Source organism: Protopterus annectens, chromosome 1.part0 (assembly GCF_019279795.1).
Source record: "Protopterus annectens isolate FY-2018-M chromosome 1.part0, PAN1.0, whole genome shotgun sequence".
NCBI classification, from domain to species: Eukaryota; Metazoa; Chordata; order Ceratodontiformes; family Protopteridae; genus Protopterus; species Protopterus annectens.
Genome location: NC_056725.1, coordinates 492,798,889 through 492,813,042, shown reverse-complemented (window position 1 = coordinate 492,813,042; position 14,154 = coordinate 492,798,889). Strand labels below are relative to the sequence as shown.

At 40.3% G+C, this 14,154-nt stretch overlaps 1 protein-coding gene across 2 annotated transcripts in view; it reads right to left on the bottom strand.

Moving 5' to 3' along the window:
- TMEM63B (transmembrane protein 63B) overlaps window positions 1-14,154 on the bottom strand; it is a 2,399,602-nt gene that overhangs the window by 1,253,182 nt on the left and 1,132,266 nt on the right. For both annotated transcript variants that reach the window (XM_044060665.1, XM_044060674.1), the window contains one exon: window positions 4,705-4,858. In XM_044060665.1, the coding sequence (XP_043916600.1) occupies window positions 4,705-4,858 (154 nt within the window). The remainder of the gene's footprint in view (window positions 1-4,704; window positions 4,859-14,154) is intronic.

The following is a 14,154-nucleotide window of genomic DNA, read 5'->3' as shown; positions in this document are numbered from 1 at the left end:
GCAAATCTTTATGATTTTGATTGCTGGAAAAAGTGTTCACTGCCTCCATAGTGCCTCTTCTAGGTAAAGTCAGTCTTCTAGGAATTCCAACATAATGGAAAGGTTTGCAGTACATTTCAATCCTGACCATATTAAGGTTGCTCTGCTCAGTGCTAGGTAGCAAACTGCTGGTCTTGATACTCTCCTGCAACATGAACACATCCATATATGTGTTGTACAAATACTTGATTTTGATCTGAAGATTGTACTCTCTCTCAACAGGTTTCAGTGTATATCACTCATTCAGAACAGATGGAAACTGCAGTGGGGTGGGAATTCAGCTGCCTAGAGAGAGTCCCCATAACCTACAAACAGAACTTGTTGAACTTCCAATTTTCATAAGACACGCTATTAATTCATACCTGCTATTGGTCACCTTTCATGAGCCTGGATGACCAAAAAAAAATTCTATATTCGCTTAATGTACTACCTATAAATGCCTTTTTGAGGAGTGATTTCAGTTTCTCATTGATTAACCGGTGCATCTGGATCACACAGGTTGGACACATCCAAAGACTCCTAACCAGTCCGTTACATGTAAAAATATTCTTGACCACATCCTCACCAATACTGCACCTACTCGCAGAGCTCCTACAGTATCCTCATACATGGTAAAATCGAATCGTTAATCAGTATTCTTCTCCTTTATCACATATAAACTCACAACAATGAATACCGCTGAATTCAAGAGGCTTGAAAAATATAAATTGATTGAAAATATATGAAAAGGTCTGAAAATTCAACAACAAGATCGCCAGCACCCATGTAGCCTTGGATGTCACATGCCAATGAATTTTACTCCCATCTAACACAAAGCAAAAACAAAGCAAGCAAAAACTAATATAGTGGGGAACATAAAAAACAATGATCATGGAATGCTAGCAATAAAAAGCTCTATAATTAAAAAAAATAGTAATAATTAAAACATAAAACATATTGAAATCAGTGCACATTAAAGACCCTTATCAGAAAGATAAGCAAAACTATGAGTTACCATAAGGCAGAACAAAGTAGAACATGAATTAAAATTAGCATCCAAAGCCAAGGCTAATCATGAGTTATTATTTAACAAAATTAGGTGATCAAGAAAGAATGCCGAGCAATGCTCTGAATGAATTCATATTAATACTACCTACTTCGACCCTACTATACTGGCAGATAAATTAAATTTAGTGTCAAATTCACATCAGAAACAGTATTAAAGTTCCGCAAATTCGCCGATAATGTCATACAGCTAAAAATACCACCTCTATGGACCTCAACAATCTGTTGGTTGTTTAATTAACAGTGCCAAACAAACCGTCTCTGAAGTCTTTCTAAAATTGTTCTGCTAAAGCACAGAGTATGCTCCTGAGTAATGGAAAATATAAATTGTTTACAGCACTCAATAAAAGGGGCCCCGTATCACAGTTTAGAAACAACAGGCCCCCTCAGCCTAACAAGTCTAATCTGCAAAACAATGAACTATGTTTTATATACACACACCTCCACACACACATACATAAAATATACTCTTGTACACCAAAAACCATATGGTCTTTTCAAAGGGAGATAATACCTACTTCCTTTAATAAGCTTCCATTAGAAAGATGGTGAAGCTGAAGAAAGTGACCAAGCAGTTAGTTTATACAGCACAACAGGATCTGTCCAAGGCCATTGACCATATTCTACATTTTGGAATTGTGAATATGCTTAACAGCTGAACTGTGTCACAGAATGGGCAACAAACTGGCTGACAAACAGACCCCATGCAGTTAACATAGCAGGCACCTCTTTAGAAACCAAAAGCTGACTAGTGGCATTCCTCAGGGCTCAGTATTGGGATGTATCTGTTTTACATCTACTTCTCAGACCTCATGCCCACTAATCTTGACATTTGGCCAACTAAATTTGTTGAAGACTGCAAGGCAAGTGGTGGTGTTCACTCAGCATACAATACTGTGTTATTATAGCAAGGGCTAAACTATATTTCAAATTTTTTCTGACTAAATTGCTCAGTGACAACCACAAACACATTTGTTATCCTAAATAACTTTTCTTTGATAAAAGAAAGCTTTTTCCTCCGGAAAAAAAAAAAAGATAAAGTAGAAGATTTTTCTCAGAAGGGTACTTACCTGACCAACCTTACTGAAGTTAAAACACTAAGATAGAGCAAGAAGTTCTCAAAAACAACGAAAAATCACAGAAACGCCAGTAATTTATTGAAGCTTTCGGGCTCTCAACCCTTCATCAGCATACACAATACCAAATACTTTACATTTAAATAGAGGGAACAGTTAAGAACTCATGACAAAACCAGCCAATAAAATTCACTAAATTAAATTCAAAAAACAATTACTTATTGAGAGAAATCATAAAAAACATTTAAAATGTGAAGAATAATATCATAACAGTTTATAACAAGTTAAAACATTTCATATCCTTAATAGCCTATTTATTAATTTAATCTATATATAACTATTATGTGTTATAAATTAACCATCTGTTGTCTTAATAAAATAGGTTTTATACTAATGGCGTTATTTAAACCAGGAGCGGTATCTGCATGCAACCTTATTATCCACTCTAGTTCCTTTATTTCTAAAAAATTGTTAATATCGCCACCCCTCATACCCACTTGTACAGTCTCAATACATCTAAACTTAAAGCTGTGCTTGCTATGTTGTGATATGTGCTTAAATAAGGCATTAGTCTGTACCTGTCTGTTAATTTCAGACTTGTGCTCTATAATGCGATCTTTATGTCTCGCATAGTCTTGCCTACATAGAAGGCATCACATACCATGCGTGCGAGATACACTAACTTCGTAGTATTGCAGTTCGCAGTACAGTTAAAATGAAACAGCTTAAAGGTAACAGGGTGCTTAAAATAAGAATCTGCTGTTAAAATATCACAGCAACATGTACAGTTATAGCATTTCAATGTACCTTGCATCTTATGTACTGAGACTGGTTGCTTTACAAAATCCTTGTAGCATAACATGCTCTTTAGAGCCTGGTGATTTCTATAAGCAAATCGTGGTTGTGACTACATACTCTGCCCACACTAAACAGATAAGTAAAATAATTGAAAAGAACTGGCCAATTTTGATGGCTATGCCAGAACTAAGGGAGTTAGCAGGTATCAAACCACGATTTGCTTACCTTTAAGCTGTTTCATTTTAACTGTACTGCGAACTGCAATACTACGAAGTTAGTGTATCTCGCTACGTGCATGGTATGTGATGCCTTCTATGTAGGCAAGACTATGCGTAGACTTAAAGATCGCATTATAGAGCACAAGTCTGAAATTAACAGACAGGTACAGACTAATGCCTTATTTAAGCACATATCACAACATAGCAAGCACAGCTTTAAGTTTAGATGTATTGAGACTGTACAAGTGGGTATGAGGGGTGGCGATATTAACAATTTTTTAGAAATAAAGGAACTAGAGTGGATAATAAGGTTGCATGCAGATACCGCTCCTGGTTTAAATATCATCATTAGTATAAAACCTATTTTATTAAGACAACAGATGGTTAATTTATAACACATAATAGTTATATATAGATTAAATTAATAAATAGGCTATTAAGGATATGAAATGTTTTAACTTGTTATAAACTGTTATGATATTATTCTTCACATTTTAAATGTTTTTTATGATTTCTCTCAATAAGTAATTGTTTTTTGAATTTAATTGAGTGAATTTTATTGGCTGGTTTTGTCATGAGTTCTTAACTTTTCCCTCTATTTAAATGTAAAGTATTTGGTATTGTGTATGCTGATGAAGGGTTGAGAGCCCGAAAGCTTCAATAAATTACTGGCGTTTCTGCAACCTTACTGAAGTGCCAGCAGATTCATTACTCAAAGCTCACAGGGAAAGCACACCAGAAAGGTTAGAATGTTCTGAGGATATGTTGCCCTAAATACTGATTTTTATAGCGCACTACTTGAGCCCTCCAGTGGCTGGGGTACAAGGAAAGTGCCCTAAAGCTTTGAATACTGGCCAGTCATCATATCCTTGGCAGGATAAAATCCACATAGCTTACACTACTGCAACACTGATCTAACAATGAATGTATATTGCTAAAAGCCACCTTCAGTAAACATTGACTTTTGCACTTTTCTAGACTGTTCTGAGAAAACGGAGTTCACAGATATAGATATACGCAAGTAATAATGCAAGTTGGGGGTTTCTCCCTTCGCATGAGGGTACATGAGAGGCTTGGCCCCATACAAATAAACAAATATTTTATTGTTCAAGTGGCTTTCTGTGATACTGTTTTGAACTATTGTGTTAGACAAATTTAATTTGTGGAATCATAAATCTGAAATAATAAAATAAGGGGATGTGGGCCAAAGTTCTTCAACTGAGAGTGTTGAGGTAGGCCTGCCTCCCTACAGAAAAGCAATTTTTTAGTTTTAATATGTATAGTGTTTTGCTCGTAAACTGCAGTCTTGAGTACACCTATATTGGTATTTGTGCACTTGAGCTGACAGTTTTAGTGATTTACTGACATGTCTTTGTGATCAAAGCGGTTTCATTTTGAGCAGACATAGTGGGTCCATGCCTATGCTCTTGCACTTCATAAATGACAAAAGGCATTCATGCCCCTAGTTTACCTACTTACTTACCAGACATTAAGCAACATAAATAAATGGTTTTAGCCTATCTACTCACATTCAAATACTCCACGGGCTTAGTAACATTGAACTTGTCCATAGTAGAGATGATTATGGCTGGTGTTGTGAGAAAGAAGAGAAGCATAAAGAGGATAATGTTGATAATTAAACATCGGATCCACCAGTAAAGCTTTCCAATGGAGAGATGTTCCCTATGGAGAAAAAAAAATCAGTTCACTGTATGTGTACATCTAGTTAGACTTTTGCTTTGAAAACAATTCTGTTATAACTTAACAGTACAAAAGATGAACAACTTTCATTTCGGACTAAGTCATTAAATGTTTATCTGTTTTACTGTTTATTTTTGCCACTAAACTCATGCTAATTAACTATTCTATTTGCCCTATCTTTACTAGTGAATAAGCTACATTTGGATAACTCCAGTCCCATTTCATCTACTCACTTTAAACAGTTTAGACTATTGTTGTGCACACTAGTCAATACTTCTGTTCATACGACTTTTTTATGGTATACTAAATATAATTAAGCACAACTCTCAAACACAAAACATCATTTAGTTAAGGTATGCCAGAGTTATAAGTGATTGCATTTTCCAGTACGATTCACAACATCGGCCTACATCTCTCGGTTCTTCTGCTTACACTTGTTTCTCAGCCTGTCCTTGTTGCGGGTTGCCCTGCTTTGTTGTTATTTTTATCATTATTCCCCCTCTTCTGTGGGTAGTGACTTTTGATACTCTGTGGTGTACTCTTCTCACATTTCATTAGAGTGTGACTTTTCTCTTATTTTTTCCGACTCTTCTTCTGTTTTTTCGCCCATTACTCTAATAATGTTTGACGACTGGCACTTATCTCACTACCCTTTGAAATGCACCCTATTTCAGGTTAGTCAGCATAAATCAGAAAGTACAGTTTTGTACCTACCATAAATGTAGCTGTTCGAGTGTATATATTGCTGCAGTCATCACATTTGGGTTATCCTGCTGTCAGTCGGCCGAATCCCAAAGTCTTGGTCTGGCGTCGGTTGTCGTCGCTTCTTCCCTGATGTCAGTATGACAGGGGTATAAAAGAGGCAGCCGATGCCATTTTCTTCAGTTTTTCTTGCCCCAGATGTCAGGTGCCCCCAACTAGGAAGGCAATACAAATAACTATTGAAAAATACCTTAGTAGATAAACAATAGTGCTAGCTGTTAGCAAATACACCATATAGACATGCATCCAATTGATTGATGTACATGTACATGGAGTTATAACTAACACCCTGGTATGTAGAGGGGATGGTGGGAGGGTAACCTGGACTGCAGCAGTATATACACTCGAACATCTACATTTATGGTAGGTACAAAACTGTACTATTTTCATCGTGTTATACTGCTGCAGTCATCACACTTGGGTTGAATTCCAAAGCTATGGATGGGGTGGCTGGTACTAAACTGGGTAAGGTGAAGCTAGGATGCCCTGCAGAACTGCAGTGGCAAAACCAGCTCTGGTTTTTGAGTATAATGGAAGGTGGTAGTGCTTGGTAAAGGTTTGCACTGAACTCCAAGTAGTTGCCTCCAGAATGTCCTTGGTTGGAACCCCCCCTGAGAAAGGCTGCTGAGGTTGCTGTAGCCCTGGTAGAATGGGACCTAATATTAACAGGCACTGCTTTCCCATGGTGCGAGTAGCAAAAGCGGATACAATGTGCTATCCATTTGGAGATGGTCTGTTTTGAAATAGCCTTTCTTTGTGAACCTGCAGCATAGGATACAAAGAGTTGGTCAGTTTTTCTGAAGGTCTTTGTCTTATCCAAATAGTAACATAGCTGTCTGTGAATGTCCAAAGAGTGAAGGAGTTTTTCTCCTTTATTCTGGGGGTTTGGATAAAAGGTGGGTAAATGAATGGTCTGATTCAAAGCCACACTGGATACTACCTTTGGCATAAAGGTAGGGTTAGTTCGTAAAGAGACTCTGTCCTGATGGAAAATGATGAAAGGTTCCACGGCCATGAGTGCCTGTAGTTCTGAGACCCTGCGTGCTGAGGTGATAGCCAACAACAGAGCTGTTTTCCATGACGAGTATTGTAGTTCTGCTGAGAAGGCTGGTTCGAAAGGAGGCGGTGTTCATTTTTCTAAAACGAAGTTGAGGTCCCAAGCTGGCGTTGGGGGTTTTCTGGGGGGGTCTTATATTCTTAGCCCCTCTGAGAAACTGCCTTAGTAAAGGGTGTGTGAATATGGGAGGATCCGTATTATATTGAGCTGAAATGGCTGAAGCATGGATCTTAATTGATGAGAAAGAAAGGCCTTTGTGTAGCATCTCAGTTAAGTATTGCAGTATTTGAGGAATGTTTGGTATCCCAGGATTTTGGCCTTTAGCCTGGTTCCATGCACAAAATCTTTTCCATTTGTCTGAGTAAGTTTTTCTGGTGCTGGGCCTCCTGGCCTCCAAAATGATATTCAGGACGTCCTTTGAGACAAGTGTTGATTGATAATTCAAGGTATTCTCCATGCAGCTAAATTTAAAGTCCTGAGCTGACTGTGAAGGATCTGAGAGTTTTGCTGAGTCAACAGAAGTGGGAATTGAGGTAAGATCCATGGAGGGCTGTGAGTCAAGTTCCTTAGTAATGGGTACCAGTGCTGATGTGGCCAGTCCGGAGCAATGAGGATCATTTGTGGTCTCTTTGATCTGACTTTCAGTAATACCTTGGTCAATAGAGGTAGTGGTGGGAAGGCATAGACTGTCAATGCTGTGGGCGTCCACCTTCCAGGCTAGGGAATGATAAGTCCTTGTGCAAAATTTTTGTAGTTGGCAATTGTTGGGGGAGGCAAATAGAGCTATGTCTGGGCATCCCCACCTTTGAGTTATCATTGAAAATACTTGTGGGTGTAGTCTCCACTCGTGAGGATCTGCCATATTTCTGCTTAATTCGTCTGCCAATATGTTTTCCTTTCCTGGCAGGAATTGTGCTTGCAGTTGTACTTGGTAAGTCAATGCTGTGTTCCACAAGGTCATTGCCTGTCTGCATAAAGGGTAGGAGTGTGTTCCTCCCTGTTTGTTTATGTACCACATTACTGTGGTGTTGTCTGTCTTATTAGTAGTTGTCCTGGATGCAAGAGGTCCTTGAAGGCTGATAGTGCATTTTGCGCAGCTAGCATCTCCTTTTGGTTGATGTGTAGATGCATTTGTTTTGCAGACCATTTGCCCTGTATTCACTGTCCTGCCATGTGTGCTCCCCAGGTATAGTCTGAAGAATCTGTTGTCATAGTTTGGTTTGCTGGAGGTAAGACAAAAGGAAGACCCTTGTTTATTTGACATGCTTGAGCCCACCATAGGAACTCTTTTTGAAGGCAGGGAATGAGAGGTATACTTGTTTCAAGGCTGTGCCTGTGCTGAGACCATACACTTTTCAGGTACCATTGTAATTTCCTCATATGCAGCTTTGCATGTGGAATTAGTTGAATGCAGGATGCCATGAACCCCAATGCCTGCAGGATTTTCCTTGCAGTGAGCTGGGTAAAAGTTGCCATCTTTTTGAAGTATTGAGTCAGCTGTTTTTGTTTGGCTGGCGTGAGATAAGCCATCTGGGCCATTGTATTTAAGCTGGCACCCAGGAATATTATGTCTTGTGAGGGTATTAGCTTTGACTTCTTTTTGTTTACTGTGTACCCTAGGCAACTTAGCAGCTTTGTTACAAATGCCAGATGCTGTAATAGAATGTCCTTGTTGTCCGCTTGGATCAGGCAGTCGTCCAGATATGGATAAATTTGTATTCCTCATTGTCTGCAGTATGCAATTACTGATGCCAGGCATTTCGTAAATACTCTGGGCGCAGTAGATAAGCCAAAGGGCAATGCAGAGAATTGATAATGCATTGTACCTGCCAAAAATCTGAGGTATCTTCTGCAATCTTGTCTGATAGGGACATGCAGGTATGCCTCTTTGAGGTCCAACGTTACCAGCCAAAACTCCTTGCCCAGCATGGGAAGAAGCTGCTGTAGTGTGAGCATTTTGAATTTGGGTACCGCCAGGTATGTGTTTAGAATTGAGAGGTCTAAAATGGGTCTCCAGGCTTTGTCCTTTCTTGGTACTAGAAATAGTCTTGAGTAAAAACCTTGACCTTGCTCCTTTGTAGGTAGCTTTTGAATTGCTTTCATATCCATGAGAGCTGAAATTTGTGTTTGTGCCTCTGCCCATTGGTTTGGAGGCAGATTTGGCATGCCTCTCATCCGTGGTGAAGTGTGAAAATGAAATCTGTAGCCTCAGGTAATAATATCCAGAACTCATTTGTCCTTTGTTATGATGCGCCAATTTTGTGGAAGTAGAGCCAGCCTTCCTCCCAAAGGTGCTGCCAGGGCAATTTTGCTTAGCAGGCTAAGAGGGAAGTCATTGTGTTTGTTTCCTGAAGGGTTGAGATCTTTCGTCTCCACCTCTTTGAGTTGTTGTATGCCATTGTCTAGGCCTGAAAGAACCTCGTGGCTGGCCACTGCCCCTTGGGCGTTTGTACCCACCCCTTTGGGGTCTGTCTGATGCAGGAAAGGACCAGTTTTTTGATGGCCAGTTTCTGCTGAAATGAGGAGGTTGTACCTGTAAAAAATCTTTAACTGTCTGCATAGATTTTGCCTTTTCTTCCATTTTCTTTAAGACTTCCTCTGCTTTGACACCAAATAACACATCTTTCTGCAATGGAGCATCCAATAACTTTGCTTTGACATGTTCTGGTAAGGTTTGCTCTTTTAGGCAAGCATGTCTACGAATTACAGATCCTGTGACAGCTGCTCTACATGAGGCTTCCAATGAATCAAAACCACACTGTAAGGTATGCTTTTCCCACCTGTTCTACTGCATGCAGCAAATCCTGCATCTCTTTGAAATCAGGTTGATCTGTCTGAGGGATCATTTTCTGCTTTAACTGTGTAGTCAAGTACTGCTGGTATTTTAGCATGTGGAATTGGCAGTTTAAGGCCCTCATGGCCAAAGTGGCAGACGTATACACTTTCTTCCCCCATCTTTCTAATGCTCTGGAATTTCTTTCAGAAGGTAGTGGATTCTTAGCAGTAGAGGCCTTAACCCCTTTGGGATCCTGGGAAATGGTTTTGGGGTCTGCAACAGGGCTTTTATATAGAAACTTATGAGAATCAGGAACTCGGTAGTATCTGTCTGGTTTAGCTGGTGCAGGAGGTAAGGTGTCTGGGTTTAGACTAGTTTCGGAGTAAACATCATCCAAAATGTCTAAAACTGGAGGAATTGCCAGGGGTCTATGCTGTGGAAGAAGAAGAAACTCACGGAGTCTTTTCTTAGAGTCAGAGTAATCTTGGCCTTCCCAGTGGAAGTGTTCCCTCATGGTGTGTAAAGTTTCCCCAAAAGAGTAGTCTTCAGGGGGAGAGACAGAGGGAATGGACTCTTAAGCATCTGAGTCTTCATAAGGAGGGAAGGAATAATCCTGGTCCTCAGAGTTAACTGAGGAAATGGATGCTTGGTCAGAGGAAGGATAATCTTCCTCCAGTCTAGGCCTTTTGTCAGGAGGGGGTTGGGAACCCCTGATAAGGGTAATTAAATCCTCAGCCATCTTAAGCATTTGTTTTTTAGGCATAGGGGCCTGTGGACCCGGTTTCCTAACTTTTAAGGGGGCTTTAAGTTTAGCATAAGACTTAATAGAGATAGCTGTCAGTTTGAAGACACCTTCAGAAACCGAAGGCCTGTCCAAAATCTCCGGATCACCATCAGGGTTGTCGTCCGAGGGGTGAGATGGAACCGGCTCCTGAGGCCCAGCTGATTCAGTCTGGGAGGCTGTCAGAATTTCGAAATCAGCAGTAGTCAGGGGCTGCGTAGGCGCCTCGCTGAAAACCGGAGAACCGGCGGCAGGCCATGCTGTGGCCTCGGTATCTGGTCTTGGCCTTGGTTGCCTGTCCTTATCCTTGCATTTTTTAGTCATTGCTGATGTCGGTTGCTCCGACGACATGCTATAGTTAAATTTTCTGCCAAAATAATGTCGGGCGAAATCCGCCCGGCGCTTGATTGTACGTTTGTTGAACCTAGCACAAAACCTACAACCAGAGACGTTGTGGTCTGGGCCTAGGCAAGGAATACAATAAGAATGAAAATCCTTATGAGGTATTTGCTTCCCACAAGAAATGTAATTATTAACTTTGTCTGAGGCAAGAAAAGTTTCCCCAATGGGGTACTTAGCTTTAGAGAAGACTTTGGGCTGAAATTCGATTCGAAAATCTCAGCAGCTAGCCGACCGGCACTTGCGAACTGCTTCTGCTTCGGGCACCGCGCAGCAAGAAAGACTGAAGAAAATGGCGTCGGCTGCCTCTTTTATACCCCTGTCGCACTGACGTCAGGGAAGAAGCGACGACAAACGACGCTGGACCAAGACTTTGGGATTCAGCCGACTGCGGGACCGCCTGACGGCAGGATAACCCAAGTGTGATGACTGCAGCAGTATAACACGATGAACATCAGGTATGCCCTCTCCTCAATTTCCGGAGCTGATACAGTGTGTGCACTGTTTTGCTGTGTTCCTCTTCTGCTTCCACCCCCTTCAATCCCTCCAAGGGTGTAACAGCACATACTCTTTTGTACCCAAATGAGTACATGTTTTCTGAATAAAAGTGGTTTACTAACACCAAAATATATCAACAAATATTCCTCAAAAAAAAAGCTTATAGTTGTAAGAAACAACAGCTGACAATTGTGCATACATTTATTAAGCACCTAGGGGGCACCATCTGGGGAAATGGGTGCATTTTTAAATGTAAAGCAAGTTGGGACCAGCCAGGAAAGAACCTCAGGAAGTTCCTGCAGGAGGGGCATACTGGGATGTGCAGATAGGCTGCCTTGAGATCAGAGTCTAATAATGCCTGTGGGACCATAAAGGGTAGCAGGATCTGAAGGAGGAGCATTTTGAAACTGGAGACTTCCAGGAAAGTGTTGAACAGACAGATGATCTATTATGGGTCTTGGAACCAGGAACAGTCTGGATTAAAATACTCATCCCACAATCTGAAGGGACACTGGCTCTATCACATCTTGGGACTGCAGTTCCTGGAGGATAGGAGGAAGAACATTTAACTGACTGTGTGGTGGTGGTGGAATGTAGTTTAAGGGAGGAAGGTCCTTTTAGGACACAGTGTAGCGATTTTTATGATACATAGTATCAACTTGTCTGTGGTAATCCTTTTACTTTTTGAAATGGGCTAAATGAGCCTTTGTGACAGGTCTAGGGGAGGACTGAGGGGGAGAGGGTTAGAAGTACAGTGAAAGTGACTTATCGGGGGGGGGGGGCACTTTCTAGATCTGGGGTCCTTTTCAGGTTTTTCTGGAAATCTTTTCCTAGTTGGCTTCTTGTGCTTTTGGGGAGGCGTATGTTCCCTTCTAACAAATGAAGTAAGCCTGGATGGGTAATTCCACTGGTGTCTAGGCACAGAGGTAAGCAGGATTTGTCTGCAGTCTAATAATTTTACCTTTTTCCTGTAAGGTTTTGAATAGGCAGCTGCCTATGACCCAAACAAAAGATTTGTGTCACGTGGGAATCACTGAGCTTAGCTCTGAAATCGTCTGGCATGGGCTGGTTGTGTAACCATGTACATCCATGGATGACTGTACCAGTAGCAGCTGCTCTGAATTACATCCATGGATGACTGTACCAGTAGCAGCTGCTCTGAATGAGGCCTCAACAGCATCATAAACTAGTAACTAGAATGAAAAACACTCCAACGTACAAATAAAAAAAAAAAAAGCGAAGAGCTACAAACCACTTTTCAATTAAGACAAACTGATAAACAAAACAAAAACTTTTGTCCTTACAAAGAACTTTTTCAAAGTTAAAAACTTCCAGATTTCTTTTGACCTTTAAAACTCACTTTGATTAATCCCCTTGTAGGAATCAACCTCAGTGCCTCTATTTTATGTCCTCAATTCAAGAGGTTTATTTTTTTCATTTTGGAGAAGATGATATACAATGAAAGAGGGGGTGACCCTGAAACAGCTCTTGAAGTCAAGGAAATGCTGTGGCAAATTAAATTGAATGCCACTCTGTCTCCTAGTATTAATGATCACATTTCAGACAGTGGTCAGTGAATTGAAGCATAGAGCTGCTATACTGTAATTAAAATTTGTATGCTTATGATAAATTGTTTTATATTTCTCATTGACCCACATGATTTATTTATTTACTTATTTTACATTTATTTAACGGGAAAGTCCGACTGGGATAAGACCCATTTTCAGTGGAGGCCCAGGGAGAAAAGCTCCACATACAGAGATTATACAAAAACTTATACAAGAAATTATGCAAAAATATATACAAAAAATACAGTACACCAGAAGTTACATTCTATGCTATTATAGCTGACATTTGTATTATACAATCATCTGATATAATTCCTTATTGTAGTGAAGACATTTTATATTTTATTTTACCATTTTTATTGTGCACTTATAATGGACTGGTCCCCTTTAACAGGATGACATTTGTCTTTGAATTATTTAACTGGGAAGGAAGTGCTGAGGTTGATTCCTACAAGGGGACTGGCCAAAGAGAGTTTGCAGCTCTTTGCTTTTTTGTTTTTTGTATGTATGTTCAAGAGGGTCTACTTATTAGTTTCCCTTCAAGTGTATGGCAGTGCCCTGTACAGACACAGACACCTTGAGTTGACATTTGTCCTGTAAAAGAACCACTGAAATTTCACCAATACTTAGTTGCACACAGGACAACTAGTTTGCAGTGACAGGCATTGCCCCAAAAGTTGCAAACTGGATACTCCTGACATTACTTTATAGTCTCACTCCAACTGTCTAATCAATAAAAGATAGTCTGTTGCCATGGATAAGAACTTTCCCATTATCTCTGTTACCAGCTTGGTGGATATGGGCATCCTGAGGTAATGTAGAAATTGCCTCATGTTTACTGACAACCAGTTAATCCGTAAACAAACTGATATGGTATGTGAGAGATGTATTTACACAATGTCACTTTTCGCAAAGCTCTCATATAAAAGCACTCCTAATGTCAATAACATTGTCAATAGTACACACTCTGCACCTATCACACACAATTCAAAGTAGACACAAACACACAAGTTCAGTCACTTAAATGTAACCCCAAAGACATCCTTGATGAAGTATGCGTAACAAATACCCTCAGCAGCCCCGAATGCACTCTTTCAAAACAACACTCACATCAACATATAGAGCTACATCTCATAGAGCCTCTACTTCTAAATCCATAAGGCAAGCCACCACACAATCCAACAATCTGGTCATTGGAAACTCCACTGTGAGACACACTGAAGTCCCTCTCACCAGGCTGAGTAAGAAGAAAGTCATGGTCAGTTGCTTATCAAGGGCCAGGATCCACCACATCATGCAAGCACTCAGGTTTTTGGACCACAAGTACCACTATGACTCTGTCATAGTCCATGTGGGTCTAAAGGACCCAGGACATACCTCCCTAGACTACATTAAGAGAGATATCATGGAGCTCTAAGAATATGCATCCCTGGGTGG